Genomic DNA, 21,601 nt, shown 5'->3' with positions numbered 1-21,601 from the left:
AGGATACTGTTGGGAAATGAGATGGGTCAGGTGACAGAGGTATGTGTGAGGGAGCACTTTGGGTCCAGTGATCATGGTCCCATTAGCTTCAAGGTAATTATGGAAAAGGGTAGGTCTGGACCCAGAGTTGAGGTTTTTGAGTGGGGAAAAGCGAGATTTGAGGAGATGTGAAAGGATTTACAAGGGGTGGATTGGGACAATTTGTTTTCTGGGAAGGATGTAATAGAGAAATGGAGGGTCTTTTAAAGGAGAGGTTTTAAGAGTACAAAATCTTTATAAATCTGTTAGATTGAAAGGTCAGGTCAAAAGTTTGAGAGAGCCATGGTTCTCAAGGGATATTGGAAACTTGGTTCAAAAAAAAGAGGGAGTACTACAATAAATATAAGAAACGGGGAAAAAAGATGTTTGGGTACTATATTGAATGCAAAAAGAATCTTAAGAAAGAAATTAGAAAAGCTAAAAGAAGGTATTAGCTGGCTATAGCAAGCAGGGTGAAAATAAGGGTTTTTAAAAGGGTTTCTACAAATATGTAAATAGCAAAAAGAAAGTGAGAGATAAAATTGGTCCAATAGAGAATCAGAAAGGACAAATGTGTGTGGAGCCAAAAGAGATGGGGGAGGTCTTGAACAATTTATTTTCCTTTGTATTTACTGAGGAGGTATATATGGAGCAAAGGGTGTATATATGGAGACTATAGTGTTTAAGAAAGAGGTAGTACTGGAGCTTTTGAAACATATAAAGGTGGATAAGTCTCCAGGTCCTGACAGGATTTTCCCCAGGACCTTGAGAGAAGTTAGAGAGGAAATAGCGAAGGCTCTGGCAGTGATTTTTCAAATGTCTTTAGAGACGGGTGTAGTGCTGGAGGATTGGCATGTTGCGCATGTGGTTCCTTTGTTTAAAAAAGGTTCAAGGAGCAAGCCTAGCAATTATCGGCCTGTAAGTTTGACATCTGTGGTAGGTAAATTGATGGAAAGCATTCTTAGAGATAGTGTATATAAGTATATGGAGGGACAGGGTCTGATCAGGGACACTCAAATCGGATTTGTGCGTGGAAGGTCGTGTTTGACCAATCTTGTTGTATTTTTTGAAGAGGTGACTAGGAATGTTGATGGGGGTAGAGCAGTGGATGTTGTCTATATGGACTTCAGTAAGGCCTTTGATAAGGTTCCGCATGGGAGGTTAGTTAGGAAGGCTAAGTCCCTGCGTATTAATTTGGAGATAGTCAAATGGATTCAACAGTGGCTGGAAGGAAGGTACCAGAGAGTAGTAGTAGATAATTGTTTGTCAGGATGGAGGCCAGTGACAAGCGATGTACTTCAGGGTTTGGTATTGGGACCGTTGCTGTTTGTCATATATATTAATGATCTGGAGGATGGGGTGGTAAATTGGATTAGTAAATATGCAGATGATACTAAAATAGGGGGAATTGTGGATGATGAAGAGGGTTTTCAAAGATTGCAGAGGGATTTAAACTGCTTAGAGGAGTGGGCAGAAAGATGGCAGATGGAGTTTAATGCTGATAAGTCTGAGGTACTTCATTTTAGAAAGAATAATCAAAGCAAGACATATGTGGTAAATGGGAGGGCATTGAAGAATGCAGTGGAGCAGAAAAATCTAGGAATAATGGTGCATTGTTCCCTGAAGGTAGGAGCCCATGTGGATAGGGTGGTGAAGAAGGCCTTTAGTATGCTTGCCTATATAAATCAGCGCATAGAATATAGGAGTTGGGAAGTAATGATGAAACTGTACAAGGGATTGGTGAGGCCAAATTTAGAGTACTGTGTGTAGTTCTGGTCACCGATTTATAGGAAGGATATTAACAAGAGAGTGCAGAGAAGATTTACAAAAATGTTGCCGGGGGTTCAGCATCTTGAATACAAGGAAAGATTGAGCAAATTAGGTCTTTATTCCTTGGAACGTAGAAGGCTGAGAGGGGATTTGATAGATGTGTTTAAGATAATGAGAGGAATAGATAGAGTTGATGTGGAAAGGCTTTTCCCATTGAGAGTAAGAGAGATGGATACAAGAGGTCATGGGTTGAGAGTTGATGGGCAAAGGTTTAGGAGTAACATGAGGGGGAAATTCTTTACTCAGAGAGTGGTTACTGTGTGGGATGAGCTTCCAGGAAAGGTGGTGGAGGCAGGGTCAATTTTGTCATTTAAGAAAGAGTTATATAAGTATATGGATGAGAGGGGGATGGAGGGATATGGGCAGAGTGCTGGTAAGTTGGATTAGAGGAGGGTACTTGGATCAGTGTGGACTAGAAGGGCTAAATTGGCCTGTTTCTGTGCTGTAATTGTTATATGGTTGAATGGTATAGATAGAGGTCTTCTCGCCCAGATCACCTACGATAGCCTCCTTCTTGAAGAAAATGTGGATCCCCTTGTCCACAATCAATTCAGCCTTTACCCACTTCTCCTATATTTCCTGCATATCTGCCCTGCCCCCCTCTACCGCCAGATGCAACAAAGACAGGATTCCCCTTGTCTTCACCTACCATCCCATCAGCCTTCTCCGCATCTATCATATTATCCTTGGAAATCTCACCACCAGACACATCTTCTGCTCTGCTCTCCTTTCCACTTTCCACAAGGACTGTTCCTTCAGTGGCTGTCTTGTTCACTCTTTCCTTAATCACCCACTTGGTACCGACCCCTATGACTTGAGGAAATGCTACACTTGCACCCACACCTCCTCCCTCAACACCATTCACGGCCCTAAACACCGCTTCCAAGTGAAGCAACACTTCACTTGTGAGCCTGCAGGGGTCCTGTGCTCCCTTTGTGGCCTTTTCTATAGAGGAAAGTCTGGATGTAGGCAGGGAGATCAATTCATTGAGCGCCTTCGCTCTATCTGCTGCAATAACAGGGAACTATCAGTGGCCAACTATTTCAATTCCATACCTCACTCCAATTCTGACATGTCTATGTATGACCTCATGCATTGCCAAACCAAAACCACCTGCAAATTGGATGAACAACACCTAATATTCCATTGGGCACTCTCCAACCAGACAGCATTAATATTGACTTCTCCAGTTTACATTAGGTCCTCCCTGTCCCTCTGTCTCTGTCCCTCTGTCTCTGTCCCTCTGTCTCTGTCCCTCTGTCTCTGTCCCTCTGTCTCTGTCCCTCTGTCTCTGTCCCTCTGTCTCTGTCCCTCTGTCTCTGTCCCTCTGTCTCTGTCCCTCTGTCTCTGTCCCTCTGTCTCTGTCCCTCTGTCTCTGTCCCTCTGTCTCTGTCCCTCTGTCTCTGTCCCTCTGTCTCTGTCCCTCTGTCTCTGTCCCTCTGTCTCTGTCCCTCTGTCTCTGTCCCTCTGTCTCTGTCCCTCTGTCTCTGTCCCTCTGTCTCTGTCCCTCTGTCTCTGTCCCTCTGTCTCTGTCCCTCTGTCTCTGTCCCTCTGTCTCTGTCCCTCTGTCTCTGTCCCTCTGTCTCTGTCCCTCTGTCTCTGTCCCTCTGTCTCTGTCCCTCTGTCTCTGTCCCTCTGTCTCTGTCCCTCTGTCTCTGTCCCCCTCTCTCTGTCTCTTTCCTTATCCCTCTGTCTCCTTTTCTCCAGATCCCCACCTCTTTCCCTCTCCATTCAGAGCTAGTCACTCTCCCTCTAACTTCCTAGCATTTTTCTCTTCTGCCTTCCCACCCATTTTCACCTGTGGGCCTGTGCTCCTCAACCTGGATTTCCTCCACTGTTTTATTCAGGTGGCTGCATACCTTATGCTCATATCTTGATGAAGGCCTTAAGCCTGAAACTTTGCCGTAAAGAATTTTGTGTGACCTGCTGTGTTTCTCCTGCACTTTTAGGCATTAAACTATCAATTCCCTCATTTTTTTTGTGAGGTTTCTGGAAGCCATAAAATTATAGTGATTCCAACCAACTGTTAGTAAAAGTATCATGTCCTGTGACCATGGTATCTCGAGAATTCTATTTCCTCTACAAACCTGTACTTGCCGTCCAGTAGGGCCAACAACATGATCCCATAGGAAAGGCAGATGATGACCTCAATCTTCAGTCACTCAATTCCTGCAGAAGTAGCCAATTTCCACCCCACTGTTTTCCACCCATTTCAATCTGTGAGCTTCCAAGCACATGGAGATGTGCGTTTGGAGTCTTCTGAAAGTATCCAAACAGTTGAACTCAGAAGATCTGGGAGAATCAGAATGGAAATCACTGCTCCACAATCCTGGCAGCTGTCCTAGCAGCTGGACACATTCTGGCTTGTTTTTGTTTTGTAGTTACAGCAGGAGTTGAATGTCTATGCCAGATTCCACTACCCCAATCTTCTCACTTCCAGCACCCAAACAGAAAAACTCAGCAATCATATTCCATATTTAAATCCTAATCTACATATTATTTTTGTTTATGTTCATTTAGGTTAATAATCATGATCAGTATCCACAAGCAGTAATACTCTGATAATCCACCACCCAGCTCACTAAGGGCTAATTTTGCCATTCTCTTTAATATACCAGTGCTCTGGTTCCTATGGTCCCTGTATCACAGCAGGCAGTTATTCTTCTGCTCTCTTTCACATATTAGGGCCATAGTTCCAATCCTCCCCTAAAAATCACCTGTTTCCTACATTCACTCCCTTGAAATTAATACATTTCTTTTTTTTAAACTAATCTCCTTCTCATTTGTGCGGCCCTTGAACATTCTATGTTTCTGTTACTGATACTATCTTGAAACTTACCAGGATTTTGCTTCAAATGATAGCTTGATTTAGATAGCTTAATTCTGTGATATTTCATTGTCCTGCGGGGATATAGTGGCAGCTAAAGCCGAAGATGGTGGCACAGCAGTCGTTCACTGTGGCCTCTTCAGGACCTGGTGCTTCTGTTCCTAAGCTGTTTGTAGCTGTTACATTATTTTTATGTAGTGCAGGTTCGTGGAAATGTCTCACTTTATTCTTAAAGCGACAAATAATGCCTAGTACTACTACTAAATGCCTCCTCTAAATTTTGTAGGTTCACCGCAAAACTTGTTATTCTACCATACAACACTTAAGGAAAAAAAAATAAAAATGTGCTGGAGTATGAACAGGGAATAACATCCCACAGCTCTGAGAGTGTCAGATTTACAGAGATTTTTCTGTAATGGATACTGGGTTCTAGACCTGCAACATTCATATTTGTTGTCTGACCTGCCAAGTTCTTCCAGCAATTTTTGGTTCATTTTCAACATTAGAATATCATATTGCTCATTTCTGTACCATTTATAATTTACATTATTGAGACATCCAGCATAGGAATCTACTTTGGACAAAAGCAGTCAATGCAATTTTATGAGGGTTGAGTTCTTGACATGAGAAGGTGGTCTGAACAATAGCTAAAATAAGATAAATATTGACAGGAATGAGCAATAAGTTACCACAAATTAAAATGGTAAAAAAAATTGAAAGGGACCAGAAAAACAATGTGCATGCCTTAAAATCTATCTGGAAAACTTTCATGTGGAACCTTTAGAAACACAATACAATGTACTCCTCCTGCTTTACAGATATTTGGATTACAGAAATTAACCCTTGCAGAAATTTACAAAATGCTACCAAAAAATGTGAGAGATGGAATTTAAAAAAAAATCACTCATACAGAATTTATGTGAGAAGAAAAACAACTAAATAAATACAAAAAAATTGAAAGAAACAACAGACTTTGTAAAGTTTTGTCAAAGGTTTACGTATCTCAATTTTCTGCAATGCAAAGCTTTGTAAAAGAGTGTGCTTTATATGATATCATGGTATTATTTCCTCAAAACAATTGATCAGATTGATCAGGTAGGACCTTCCTTGCTGAAAGCCATGTTGAAAAAATTTTTGGTAAACTTTGTACACTAAAACCCCTGGTGCCCAGAATTCAAGAAACCAGCTGCCTCAAGCATCCAGCAAAAAGAATTGAGGAAATTTTTTAAAAATAAGAATAAAATCATAGGCAAAAATGCAAAAGTTTAAAACACATAAACCTTTGAAGGTCATATTTCAGATTCAGATTTATTGCCAGAGTACATTCATGACATCACATACAACCCTGAGATTCCTTTCTCCTCTGGGCACAGCAGAATTACCACTAATTGGTAATGCAAGAATAAACTGTACATAGCATTAACATGTAAACAAATAAAAGAACTGTAAACAAATAACAAATGTAAACAAACTGACTGTGCAATATAGAGAGAACAAAAATAAAATCAAATGTACAAGATTCCTTAAATGAGTCCCTGATTGAGTTTTTTTGTTGAGGAATCTGATGGTGGAGGGGTAGCAGCTGTTCTTGAACTTGATGGTGTGAGTCTTGTGCCATCTATACCTCTTTCCTAATGGCATCAGTGAGAACAGAGAATGTGCTGGGTGGTGAGGGTCATTGATGATTGCTGCTGGTGGAGGACAGTAGTGGGAGGGTTTTGCCTGTGATATCCTGGGCTGTGTCCACTACCTTTTGGAGGGGTTTATATTCAAAGGTATTGGTGTTCCCATGCCCAGACCATGATGCATCTAGTCAACACTCTTTCACCACACCTCTGTAGAAATTTGCCAGGGTTTCTGGTGTCATATCAAACCTCCGCAAACCCCTGAGGAAGCAGAGGTGCTGATGTGCTTTCATTACAATGTCATTGGTCCAGGAAAGATCCTGGATAGTGACTCCCAAGAACCTAAATTTACTCACCCTCTCCACTTCTGATCCCCCAATGATCACTGGATTGGTATATATTCAATATTCAGCCAGTGGAGTGCTTTGGTTGTGCTTTGCTTGGAGCAGCCATTTGAGTAAAGTTGTGTGAAATGGCAATGACATCACCCAGGATGAAGAATTGCTTGATGCCACTCGCCATTAGGGTGACTCTCTTAAAATGTCTTTTTATCCCTGCTTAGTAAGAGTTGCCATCATCAGAGGCTTTATCTATAAAATTTTGAGAAGCGGGGGTGAGGGAGTTAATTATCTACAATGTTATTGTTTGTATTTTAGGTGGCTCTGTGGATGGGGAGGAACCTGCAGATGCAGTGATGGTTAAATGTTTTCAAAGAATCTAACTGATAATAAAGTAAAATGCTTTAAGTTTTGTATATTAATGCAAGTGAAATTTGTTCAGTTTAAGTATAATACAGGTACACGATCCTTTATCCAGAACCCTTGTGGGAGAGTGTGTTCTGTATATCGGATTTTTATGGATTTCGGAAAGCCAGATTTAAGTCCACCCGAATTGAGCTGCCGTATCCACTCCCACCCCCTTCCAGTCACGCTACCGTCTCCCCCCCCCTCACCTGCCCGACTCACACTGCCAGTCTTCCCCCCCCCTCACCTGCCCGACTCGCACTGCTGGTCTCTCCCCCGCCTGCCCGAGTCATGCTGCCTGTCTCTCCCCCTCCCCCCACCCTGACTCACGCTGCTGTCTCTCTCCCCACTTGCTGGAATTTGGAGCTTTCCGGATTTTAGATGTCCAGATAAAGGATAAAGTATAGTACTTTTGCCTTTTGCCTTTTATACTGTTTATTCTTAATGCATGTGTTTCTTCTTTGGCTTGGCTTCGCGGACGAAGATTTATGGAGGGGGTAAAAAGTCCACGTCAGCTGCAGACTCGTTTGTGGCTGACAAGTCCGATGCGGGACAGGCAGACACGATTGCAGCGGTTGCAGGGGAAAATTGGTTGGTTGGGGATGGGTGTTGGGTTTTTCCTCCTTTGCCTTTTGTCAGTGAGGTAGGCTCTGCGGTCTTCTTCAAAGGAGGTTGCTGCCCGCCAAACTGTGAGGCGCCAAGATGCATGTGTATTAGTTGAGCATTAACATTATCTGGCATCTACCAATGACCATGGGTACCAGATACCTGGGATTTTACTGTATTTCACCCAAAATAAAAATCACAAAATGGTTAACATGAGAAATTCAAGAATACATTAATTGGTGGTTCTGAAACATGAACAAAGGACCATTTAGTTTTGTGTTCATTGGTTTTAAAGTAATGTTGCACTGCATGTGAAAGTTCTAGCATTATGTGGGAAATCTGAAGTGAGCATAATTTGTCAGTCAGTGGCTTTTTAACCCACCAAGATCCATTTGGCATCTGTCTTCATGATCTGCAAAACTTCCACAAATTTGTGATTCATGCCATGTACGTTTTCAACTAAATAAAACATAGAACATTACAGCACAGTACAAACCCTTCAGCCCATGATGTTGTGGTGACCTATATAAACAACAATCTTAACCTTCCCTATCTCACACCCATATCCGCTACTTCCTTACATCCATTTTCCTGTCTAACAAACTTTTAAATGTCCTTATTGTACCAGCCTCAACCACCACTTCTGGCAAAGCATTCCAGGAACCCACTACTCTCGGTGGAAAAAAAACCTGACATCCCCCTTAAACTTTCCTCCCCTAACCTGATACAGATGCCCTCTGGTATTTGCTACTGTCGTCCCAAGAAAAGGAGTTGGCTATCCACCATATCTATGCCTCTCATAAAGTTGTAGACATCTATTAAGTCATCTCTCATCCTTCTTTACTCCAAAGAGTGTACCTTGCCTCATAAGACATGTTTTCCACTCCAGGCTACATCCTGGTAAAATCTCCTCTGCACCCTCTCTAAAGCTTACATATCCTTTCTGTCATGAGGCATCCAGAACTGAACACAATATTCCATGTCTGGTCTGACCAGAATTTTATAAAGCTGCAACATTACCTCTTGACTCTTGAACTCAATCCCCTGACTAATGAAGGCCAGCATACCATAAGCCTTCTTAACTACCTTATCAACTTACATGGCAAACTTGAGAGATGTATGGAACATCCTACCTGTTAAATCATTGATATAGGAGACAAACAGCAGTGGTCCAATCATTGAAAACAATGAGTCATCACTAGTCTTAGGCCTCCATCTTCCACCATCACCCTCTGCTTTCTTTCATTAAGACAATCTTCTTCCTCAACTGCTATCTCACATCAGATCCCATGCGATCTAACCTTCCAAAGCAGCCTAATACAGTGGCGTATCTAAGGTATGGTAGGTATGGCACGTGCCTGGGCACCTCTAGAAGGGTGACACCACTGAACAGTTTCTGTTAAAGTTGACAAGCCATCCTCGGTTAGCAGAAAAAAAAAATTCAGGTCGTCTCCTTCACTGCCCTCAGCACTCACCTGGTCCCCACATCACCCCCAATAACTAGAAGTGGGATATGGAAGGAGGCTTGATTAGCATATACAGAGGCCTGATGATTTGCCTAGATGAAGGTGTATTTCCTCCCACTAGCGCCAGCTCCCCACCAGCACCATCCCCCCAACATACAAAGAACACACACCTCTTTCTTCTCTACTCCATCCACCCTCCTCATCTTCCCATATACTTTCAACTTATTAAAAGGCTGAAGCCAAACACAACTTGGTAGCCACCAAGGCCAGCTCTTGTGAGACTTCCTTGTTGCCATTTGTTTTGACGCATGGAATGTAAAAGGTTGGCCACCCCTGCCATAGGTGCTATTTTCCATGGATATGCCCCTGGCCTAATGTGCAATACCTTACTGAATGTTTTGTGGAAATCCATATATACAACATTCCACAAATTTGCTCTCATCAATCTTCTTGGTCACATCTTCAAAAAACTCGATCAGATTTATGAGACGTGACCTTTCACTTACAAAATGATGCTGATTATCGGTATCTCCAGCAACACTCTCCCTTTCTTGATTTCTCTGTCTCCCTCTTGGGACATAAGCTTTCCATCGACATATTTTATAAACCCAGTAACTCCACAACTACCTCAACTACAGTTCGTCACACTCAGTCCTTTACAAGGATTCTATTTTCTTCTTGCAATTTCTTCAAGAAGAGGTTTTCTGGTCCAGATCATCTGAAATGTATACCTTCTTCCACAAATGTGGCTTCCCCTCCACTACCACCAACTCAGCCCTCACCCGTATCTTCTCCATTTCCTGATCATCTGCCCTGGCCCCCTCTCCCCCAGACATAACAAACATAGAAGCCCCCTCACCTTCACCTATCACCCCACTAGCCTCTACATGGTTTTTTCTAGATTCTAGATTTCAGATTTATTGTCAGAGTACATACATGACATCTGAGATTCTTTTTCCTGTGGGCAAGGCAGAATTATCACGTTGGTAGTTCAACAATAAACTGGACACAGCATACACATGTAAACAAATAAAGAACTGTAAACAGATAACAAATGTAAAAATCAATAAAGTGCACAAGTAGGAGTCCTTAAATGAGACCTTGATTGAGTTTGTGCTTGAGGAGTCTGATCCTCCGTAATTTCTGCCAACTGCAACATGATTCTACTACTAGACACACCTTCCCTTCTCCTCCCCTCTCTGCCTTTTGTAGGAACTACTCCCTCCTTGACTCTCTTGACCACTCATCCCTCCCCACCATTTGACCCCCCACCCCCACCCTGGCACCTGCCCCTGTGACCGCAGAAAGTGCCACACTTTCACCTACACCTCCTCAGTCACCACAATTCACGGCCCCAAACAGGCCTTTCAAACGAAGCAACACTTCACTTGTGTAACCACGGGAGTGATCTACTGCATCCTTTTGTAGCCTCCTCTACTCAGAGAGACTGAGCGCAGACTGGAAGATCACTTTGCTGAGCACCTTCTCTCTGCCGCATCAGTGACAGGGATCTCCCAGTGGCCAACAATTTCAATTCTGTGTCTCATTCCCATAATCACATGGCTGTCCATGGCCTCATGTGCTATCCCATCAAGACCACCCATAAATTGGAGGAACAACACTTGATTTTATTACTGGGTACTCTCTAACCAGATGGTATTAATATCAACTTCTCTGGTTTCTGCTAACCTACTCTCCATTCTCCTTCCCTTCCCTTTCCCCTAGTCTTCTTTCCCTTAGCTCTCCACCCTCTTTCCTCTCTATTCACCTAGCCATCCCTCCTCCTCTGCTTGCCTCCCTCCCTTTTCCATCTATTACCTTCTGCCTTTGAGACTGTGCTCACCCCCCCACCATTTTGTTCAGACACCTGCCAACATTTTTCCATACCTTGATGAAGGGCTCAAGCCCAAGATGTTATTTTTAAAATATTTTATTGAAAATATTTCCATACATCTAATTAATAAAAAATTATACAAAACAGTAAATGTTTAAATTTAAGAAAATTTCAATGATTACTTGATGGCTATAAGCCCTCCCCTCCCCCTCCCTAAACCTCCCACTCCCCAAATAATTATATATAAAAAAGGATATATAGAAATATAAAGTAAAGAAAAAGAACGATAGCATCATGGATTTCTCAGAGGATCACTTCCAAACACACAGGATTCTAACAAGGTTTATATGATGAATTTAGGGAAGGAGATGAACACAGGTGTTGAGAGGTTGGAAGAACACCACTACATATTTGTACCTAAAATTTGCAGAAATGGGTTCCAAATTTGCAAAAATATACCATATTTATTTCTCAAATTATATATGATTTTCTCCAAAGGAACACAATTCTGAATTTCTAAATTAAATTCCATCTTCCCATACCCAAGTGTGAATCCAATCCACTGCAATATACTTCCTTGGCACTGTTAATGCTATTTTAACAAATTTCATTTGGAATATTGATAGTTTCAACTTACAGATCTTGTTCCTTCTATATTCCCCAATAGAAATATATCTGGGTTTTGTAAAAATACAATGCCTGTACTTTGACCTAATAAATTTCCTAAATCCACCCAAAAAGGCTTTACCCTGGGACATGACCAAGTTGAATGCAAGGAAGTTCCTATCTCTTCATCACACCTAAAACATTGAACTGATAAATATGATTTCATTCTATTCAATATTTTTGGTGTCAAGAATAACTGATGTAAAAAATTGTATTGAACTAATCTATGTCTTCCATTAATAGTATTTGCCATACAATCTTGACAGAGATCTGACTATATTTCCTCATCAATTGTAATATTCAAATCCAACCCCCATTTCTGTCCAGATTTATGCACTCCCTGTTTAGTAGTTCCTCTTTGTAATAAAAGATACATTACATAAGTACATTCCTTAGTATTTCCTCTCCTAATAAGAGTTTCCACCTCACTACAAGTAGGTAACAGCATTGCTGGACCTACCCTTTCCCTCAAATATCCTCTAAATTGAAAATAACAGAAAAAAATATTATTAGTTATTCTGTATTTATTCCTTAATTAGTCAAATTACATATATTGACCTTGTTCATAACAATCTTCAATATTTTTCAAACCATTACTAAACCAAATATTTAAAAATCGATTGTCCTTTGAAAAAGGTTCACAATAGTTTTGATTCAAAGGCATCTTTGGCAATATACTTCTTTTTATTCCAATCTCATCATTTATCTTGTTCCAAATAGTAATCATGTTTTAACAAGGACGTTTCTTTACCAGTTATTTATTTTGAATCCCATTTATATGTAAATTCCTCTGCTAATCTCTCTCCTATTTTATCCAATTCTATTTTAACCCACACCAGTTTTTTCTATTCATTCAAAAAACAAAATCTCATTTTAGCCACTTGGTAATAATTCTTAAAGTTAGGAAGCTGTAGGCCTCCCAGTTCATATTTCCAGGTTACTCTTTCTATAGAAACTATTGACATTTTTCCTTTCCAAAGAAATTTCCATAGATGTTTATTTAATTCTTGAAAAATCTTTGTGGTAATAGTATAGGTAAGGTTTGAAAAAGATGTTGTATTCTTGAGAAAATATTAATCTTAATGCAGTTAACTCTTCCTACTAACATTATAGGTAAAATCATCCATATTAAAAAGTCTTCTTCAACCTTTTTGAATAATCGCAAATACTTCAATTTGTTTAAGATTTTTAGATTATTATCTACACAAATCCCTAAATATTTAATCCCATCTTTCAGCTGCTTAAATTGAGAATTTAATTGACAATGACTGTAATTTCCTTCCATAAGGGACATAATTTCACTTTTATCCAATGTTATTTTATAACCATAAATCTTACCATATTCTTTCAAATTAAAATGTAATAATTGTAAGGAAATTTCAGGGTCCATAAAAATAGGAATCAATAAATCTTTAAATTCTTTATAAAAATCAGGCAGAAAACTGTCTACTCCTGGAGATTTATTATTTTGAAATGAAAACTGAGCACTCAATTTTGTTTGCTCTTCCATACTCAATCTAGGTAAATTTATCCAAGATAAATATCTATTGTATTTTAATCTTTTAAAGACTCTGACCTATATAATTTAGAATAGAAACTCTTAAAAGATTCATTTATTTGTTGAGGTTTAAAACTAACAATGTTCATATCATTTTTAATTATACTAATCATTCTTCAGACCTATTCCACTTTCAATTGCTATGCAAGTACTTTATGTGTTTGTCTACCTAACTCATAGTACATCTGTTTAGTTCTTGTGATCACTTTTTCTGTTCTGTAGGTTTGTAATGTATTATATTTAAGTTTTTTATTAATTAAGTTTTAAAAAATTAATTAATAAACTAAATTTATCTTCAGAACTTCTCCTTTGAAGATCTTTTTCCAAAACTGCTATTTCTTGTTCTAATTGATGTACCTCTTTCATGTACTCCTTCTTAATTTTGGAAGTAAAACATAATTTGCCCTTTCATATATGCTTTCAAAGCATCCCATATTACAAACTGATCATTCACAGAGTTCAAGCTTGCATCACAAAAATCTATTCTTTTTAATAAAATTAGTTCAATCTCCATCTATAAACCAATTTCTTTTTCAGACATTACAATCATCATTAATAAAGACAAACAATGATCAGACAGAATTTGCATTTTATATCTGCTTCTAATATCCTACCTTGTAATTATGCTGAAATTAAAAATAAATCAATTCTAGAATAGGAATTATGAATAAAAAGATTAATTTCTTTCTCTAGGATGAATTCACCTCCATGTATCTATTAAGTTCAATTCCCTCATTGATACCAATGTAGATTTTGCTGCTTTAGCTCTTGGTATTCCTATCTAAAATTGGAATACCAAGAATTAAAATTCTATCTACAATTGGATCTAAACAAAAATTAAAATCTCCTCCTATTAAAATATTCTCATGTGCCTCTGCTAAATTCAAAAATATTTCCTGAATAAATTTCTCATCATCCACATTTGATGCATACAAATTCAAAAGAGTCCATAATTCTGAATATATTTGACAGTGTACAATCACATATCTCCCTGCAGGATCAGTTACTATATTTTGTATTTTAATTGGAAGATTTTTTTCATCAAAATTGGCACTCCTCTTGCCTTGGAATTAAGCTAAGAAGCCACTATGTACTCTACCCATTCTCTCTTTAACTTCAAATATTCTCTTTCAATTAAGTGAATTTCTTGCAAAACAAAACTGTCTACTCCCATTTTCTTAATATATATTAATACTCTCTTCCTCTTCACTGGCTTGTTTAGCCCATTAACATTAAAATTTACAAATTTCACTATATAACTCATCTTAATAATACACTACTTCCTCCACCTCCACCTGTGAACCCTTCTCGCTCAACTCTATCACTCAATATCCAATATGTGGGGCGTATTTCCTCTGGCAATCCAGATAGAGATAAGAAAACAGATGTATGTTTAAAGCATACTTATTTCCACACATAACTATATATAAGCAAAATACCACCCCCCCCCCCCCCCCATCAAGTGTTGTTTAAATAATACCCAACACTACCTCCCTCTATTTTACAGGCAAAACATTGGTTATTTATTTTTATCTTTGCTATATAAATTACACTGTTTAAACTGCTAAGTTTCTCTAGCATTGTGTTTTTACTTCAATCAAAGAGTGTGCAGACTTCCATGTTTTACATTGGTAATCAGCCTTTGTGCACCTAAGTGCATGTTTATCTTCTCCCTCAAAATATTCTCCTGCAACTTACCAGCCACAGATGTTAGGCTCACTGGCTTGTAGTTCCCAGGCTTTCCCTGTACCCCTTCTTGAATAGAGGCACAACATTTGCTATCCTTCAGTCTTCTGGCACCTCATCTTTACTTAATGACAACTCAAAAATCTTAACTAAAGCATCCAGAATTTCCTCGCTAGCTTTTCACAGTGTCCTCAGATATATCTGATCAGCCCCAACTCATCTCATTTCATTTGCAAGACGGAACCATGGAGCCATATTCCATTTCCTTGTTTTTTCATAATTCTTTGTGCCCCCTCACTGCAAATAGTAAGTACTTTGTGCTTCTGGGTGAAGTTACTGTTTGAAGTTCCTCCAAAAATATGTCCAGGATTCCTATATCTGCGTGACTTGAAACATTCAGCTGTACATAACTATTGATCATCTTTAAGCTAGCACTTAACATAAAGGGTCTGATCGCCTCCAAGATCAACCAGTTCAGATAATTCAATTTTCTAAAGCATAGCAATGTATACAGTTCAAACTCCAGCTCAATGAGGAACTAAAATTCTTCAAGATAGAGGAACTTACTTAAAACTAATTTTTAAATGTAGGGTACTGCCATCTTATCACAATTGTTTATACTTTCAATTATATACCAATGAAACAGTAATTATACAATTATTTGTATGTACCTTTTAGGTTATTGTAAATTTTATTTCAGAAACCAATACTCTGACATACCAAGTACCTGACATGCATCTTATTGCCCATTCCATTCTTATTCTAACCACCACAAATATTGGAGAGAAAAGAAAGCAGCATCTCCTTTCGCTCATGTACATTGTCTTTGTTCAACAGCAATCACCAGAATAAATATGTAAAGTAGGGACAGACACAATAGGCAGGATATGATTTTAAGGAACTTTTGCTAAATTTAGTTTAGTTCTCTGATTAGCCTACGACTTGATAGTTTCATTTGTATCTCACAGTGACATCTGGCATCTTGAAAGATTACATCCCATTTACTTTTTCCCCACACATGGCAGGGCCCTCGAGGAGATCCTGGTGCAAAGGGTGAAAAAGGACTAGTAGGACAAGGAGTTCCAGGTCCAAAGGTAAGGAATTAATTACAATTCAAAAGAGCATCCCAAATTATTCCCTTCTGGTTGATGGCCAAACTTAAGAATGGTGTGCAGTGAACCCATGCTGACCTGGAAGCTGATCATTAAAGCACTAGTTAATCAATCCCAGCTGCTGTTGGTCCACATGCTTCGAGTGTTTCTAGGCTGTAAGAGGTGGAATTGGGCACATTTCCTCCTCCTGATTATTCTCCAGTAGTTGTTAAAAAGCTTTTTTTTGTGAGTATTTCAGTTTCTCTGTTGTAATACCTCTATAAATAAGTTACAAACACTCATTGCATTGGCCCACACATAATATTTAGTTGAGTTACTGCCAGTGCAGGATTTAGAAGAAGAAAAAATGAGCAATAATGCTGACTGGAAATTTCCTGAAATAGCTATCAAAACCCTGAAGATCAATAACAATGAAATTGCTAATGCCAGTACTTTCCATTGGGTGGAAATACTATTATATTGGAATGTTTTACCTGCTGTTGCCACACTTTCTTCTGTAAGTGATTTATTTGGAACAACTACCCATTAGGTGCAGATCCTTGCTTCTCTTTAATCCTGTAATATTATCCTCTTTAACCATTTATCCATTTCCCTTTTGGGAATTTTCATTAAAGTTGTTCATTGAAGTCAAGAAGAGGTCATTCAAAAAGGGGAGATTTTCATGTGCTGCCTTACATGAGTTGTAGATGTCTTAGGCTGAAATACCATTATAGCACAAACAGTCACGTAGTAAACTACATCCTGTCACTAAAATTCACTTCTGCTCATCACAATATTGCGCAGCATTCTTGACGAAAAGTTTTCTCCTAAAAGCAGTGTCCTGAATGGGAGGAGATAAACGTTCTGCGCTTTATTTAAAATACTTTACCCTTTAAAATTTGCTTATGGTTGGTGGATTGAAAGCAATTTTGAAACATTTCCAGAAATTTTACTACATTTTGAGCAATATTTATTGTGAGAAATTATCTGAATATTTCATCTAAGAAGAATGCTGTGCCACTGCACATCACTGGAAATCGAAAAAAAAACATAAACGCTTTATCATTGGCATTTTTCTAGGAATAAGATAAGGTTTTGAGGCTAAGCAGAGCAGAATCCATTTGCAACAGGGGAGGAGAGAAGGAGACGGTGGCAACTCTTAGCCTCTCATCTTCATTGAGCCCCCTTCAATGTTGGCTGGAGGCTGTGTATGCACTCACATAGCCCCTAAATCTTAAAGCTGCTGCACTGCAACCAGAACACTCCACACCATCAGTGGAAACAAGTGTATGGAACCTACAAATAACGTCCCTTACAATTTGTAGTGGAGGAATACCTGAGTACTAAATCAACAGGTCTTTGCTCAATGTCTCCAGGCAATATCAAGTCACGGTGATCAAAACATTTAACCAAAAGCCTTTGCTCAACTTCAAAAAATTCCCAGTTATTTTGCTTTTTTTCACCTTTTCTCTATAATAACATCCTAACACCATGCAGGAATACAAGAGAAAGGGGCTGGCAGTTTGAAGCAAGAAAGTATGGGGATAGAGGGAAAGAAAATGTGATAATTAAGTTGAAAAGAGATGATAACTAAAGACAACAAAACAAGTGGGTTATACAGTTACATCAGAATTGTAGATGGGGAAAAAAATCTGCAAAATATGAAGCAAGAAAGACTTGGACTCGGAAATTGATGGAGATAGGAAAGGAGACTCCAACTATCCAGTGGTCATCTATGGGAGATTATCAATCGCCAGCCCACTCATCTTTCCAACATCTGAATATAAGTGTTAGCATTCACTGAGTTGTGCTAGCTAGCATTAGGAATGTTCTTTCTGTTAGGGACTTCAGGAATTTACTGATTTTTTTTTCCCACAATTTTCTTACCTATTTTAAAATAAGCTTTTAGAATCCGCAATAAAATAAATATTTAACATGGGTCTTAACTGAAAACACAAGAGTTACAAATAGAAACCTTTGTTCAATTCTGGAATAAAAATTCCTTTTCATTGGATACAAGCCGACGCTTTTATGCAGATTTTTATATAGATGTTTGCTTATTAGTTATTTTCTTTTTGTTAACAATAATTGATTTATTTTCTCCACCACTGGAAAGCCAATCAATTTTAGCCAGATTTGGGGCCAATTAATTGATTTCAGCAAACCCCCATATCTGGAGTGGTTGATTTGCCTCATATTTTCCAATTCATTCTATTTGCTTCTTAGTTTAAATAGCATTAAAATGAAAATATGTTTGTGTCCTTTAGTTTAATTATTATTTAATAACTACAAGTATGAATTACAATGTGCAAGATCAGTTTGGGAAGGAAAATCTTTTATCTTTTTTAATATTGAGAACTGTGGATTCTTTGTTGACAGACAGCAGATTGTATAGATGATAGGCTATTTTAACCAAGCTTACTATATAATGTGACATAAGAGCTAGCTACTATGTACTGGATGTAGAAATTAGGATGATTAGAACACTTTAGGCCTTTTGATTTATTGAAATCATTAAAATTCCACAAGGAATTGCACCAAACTCCATTTGTGTGTAGAATTATTTATCAACATTTTAAAGTAATCGCACAGAGATTCAATGTTCTGCCAACTATTTGAAAAATTTACCGTCTCGTTTTGGCAGAGGAAGGAAGAAAAAAGATTAAAGGAATAAAATAAGGAATTTATACTTAAATTTATCAGCATGTTCATAATTTCCCAGAATTGAGCCACTGAATGTCTTTTAAAGAAGACCTATTTTATTATTTAGGTAAAATATAATGAAAATGAGTTTATTGTCATACACATTGTAAAATGTAGATATGTCCAAAATTTTACTGCTGCAGCTGTATAGGTACTCATAAAAATAAGTTATAGCAATTAACTCATTTTAAATTCAAATAAAGTATATAATAATTACATGAGATAGACAATCAGTATTCATATGGATCTGAGTGACTTGGAATTGTGCAAACAGTCCTTTTGTGCTGCTGGAGCAGTCTATGATTAATGTAACAAGGGGAATCTTCAGAATCTGATACCTATTTGATAAAAACTGTTCTTCAACTTCGACCTGCTGGTTTTCATGCTTCTGTACCTTTTGCCTGAAGGTAACAGTAGAAGGTAGCAGTCAGATGAATTTGTGACCAGGGTGGTGGAGGTTTTTTATGATGTGGCCTGCCTTCTTGAGGTAGCACCCCACATAGGCATCCGCCATGTTTGGAAGGATGGAGCCTTTGATTGACCTGGCAATGTTTGTCACCTTCTGCAGTCTTCTGTGTTCCTTGGCACCTGTATTGACAAATCAGGTTGTGATGCAGCCTGTCAGCATTCTTTCCACAGTGCACCTGCAGAAGTTTGACATAGTACTCAATGACATGCTAAATCCCTTCAGACTTAGAAAATAGAATCATTGGTGTGCCTTCTTTGTGGTTGATTTGATGTGCCAGCCCCAAATAGCTCTGAATTTAAAAAAAATTATTGTCTTTTTAATTCAATATTAAGTACTTAGTATTTAGTTGTTCTGTAATTGTTTATTTACAAAGTACCTGTTCAGCTGCAGCGAGTAAGAATTTCAGAGCAAATGTACATTGAAGAATGTATATTACAATAAATTCACCATTATTATTATTACTGTTGTCATAATCATCAGCTTCAGCTCTTACTGCTGCACCACTAACCACCACCAGGACAACCTGGCGAACAGCTGCACCATATTAAGCAGATGTCAACCTTTCATGCTGAAGAGATAAAGGTGCAACATCTTGATTTGAGCCTATCTTAACACATGTATTCATTCTGCATAAACTTAACTTTTGTAGGGTGACATTGGATATAGTGGACCTAAAGGCGCTCGAGGAGCGACAGGAACTGGAATTAAAGGTGGCAAGGTAGAAGTAATTTTCCAGTTTTTCCTTTTAACCTGTTGTTAAAATCTACACAGAATTCTTCAAATGACCAATAGTTTAACATACAGTGAAGAGATATGCTGAGACATTATTATGATGAAGACCACCAATTTTAATTCAGTCAAATTGGCTAATATGTCTGTTCTCAACACTTGGACAAAGATAAGAAACATTTAGCCAACTATTCTTCTCTTGATCATTATTTAGAATTGCTGCTGGAGCTATATGTTTGTGAAGTCCGAAGAGGCTCAGATCCCTTGTTTCAGCAACTTAGTAACATTCTATGGTAAATGTTGACTCTCAGCAAGTTTCTGATGGAAAGGGAGTGGCTTAAGTGTGAAACAAACCCAAGTTTGAGATCTGGAGATATTTTAATTCCAAGGCTCTATTTTCATGTAATTAACACACTGTCTGCATGTGATGATAACATTAACTCCACATTCCTGTCTTTCCATGGTAATCTTTAATTCCCTTGCTCATCACAGATCAACTCACCACTTCCTTTAAAAATACTCAGAAACTTTGCTTCCTTTGTCATCCATGGAAGAGTTTTAAAGATTTATGACCCTTTGAAGAAGAAAATCCTCTTATTTCTGTCTTAAATGGGTGACCATTATTTTTAAATAAATATCAGATTTCTATATTCTCCTACATGAGGAAATATATTCTTCACATCCACCTGGTCAAGACCACTCAGGATATTTCAGTCAAGTTTTCCCACCTAGTCTGTCCAATTTTTCCTCAAAAAACTCACCATTCCAGATATTGATCCAATAAATCGTCTCTAAGTTGATTCCAGAGAAGATTCTTAAGAATGATTCCTCGAATGAAGGGATTAGCGTTTGAGATAGGCTTGACGGGTCTTGGACTGTACTCCTTGGAGTTCAGAAGAATAAGGGGAGGCCTCATAGAAGCATTTCGAATGTTAAAAGGCCTGGGCAGAATATATATTGCAACGTTGGTTCCCATGGTAGTGGAGTCCGGGTCAAGAGGGCACAACTATTGGATTAAAGTGTGCCCATTTAAAGCAGTGATGCGGAGGAACCTTTTCAACTTGAGATGGTCAAACCTCTGGAATTTGCTACCACAGGTAACTGTGGAGGTCCAGTCACTGGGTGTATTTAAGGCAGATATTGATAGGTATTTGGATAATCTGGGTATCAAAGAATATGCAGAGAATGCTAGGGAGTGGAGCTGAGTGGAAGAATGGATCAGCTCATGATTGGTTGGCCGAGCAGACTTGATGGGCTGAATAGCATACTTTTGCTCCTATACCTTATGGTCTCATGGTATTATGGTATTTACATCCATCAGTAATTAAAGATGTGGAAGGGAAAGCTGACCATTTACAGGGAACTTGTGGGAGCCTGTCCCTATTAGCAGCATTTTTCTGCAAATACTCAATTCACACTATCCCACCAGCAAGGTAAAAATAGGTCTAGAATCTCATTCCCAAAGGATATTAGACCACATTGCAGTGAACCCTGTGCTATCAAAAAGATTTTTTCAATGCTACAAAATATGCATGCAGGAGCGAGATTGAAAACCTGGCTGAGTGGAGCACCAACAACAACCTCACACTCAATGTCCCCAAAACCAAAGAGCTGATTATTGACTTTAAAACTAAAGGTGAACAATCCAGTGATCATTGGGGGATCAGGGATGGGAAGGGTGAGGAAATTTAAGTTCTTGGAGCTCACTATCTTGGAGGATCTTTACTGGACCCAACAAACTAATGGCATC

The 21,601-nt window shown here is 38.6% G+C and overlaps 1 protein-coding gene across 2 annotated transcripts in view; it reads left to right on the top strand.

Annotated features, from left to right (window-relative positions):
* The window catches only part of LOC138751433 (collagen alpha-1(XXVIII) chain-like), a 216,801-nt gene that overhangs the window by 82,595 nt on the left and 112,605 nt on the right, over nt 1–21,601 (top strand). For both annotated transcript variants that reach the window (XM_069913684.1, XM_069913685.1), the window contains exons 14-15: nt 15,885–15,953; nt 19,772–19,840. In XM_069913684.1, coding sequence (XP_069769785.1) covers nt 15,885–15,953; nt 19,772–19,840 — 138 coding nt within the window. The remainder of the gene's footprint in view (nt 1–15,884; nt 15,954–19,771; nt 19,841–21,601) is intronic.

The sequence above is a fragment of the Narcine bancroftii genome, chromosome 1, assembly GCF_036971445.1.
Source record: "Narcine bancroftii isolate sNarBan1 chromosome 1, sNarBan1.hap1, whole genome shotgun sequence".
NCBI classification, from domain to species: domain Eukaryota; kingdom Metazoa; phylum Chordata; class Chondrichthyes; order Torpediniformes; family Narcinidae; genus Narcine; species Narcine bancroftii.
This window is presented reverse-complemented; position numbering and strand designations above follow the sequence as displayed.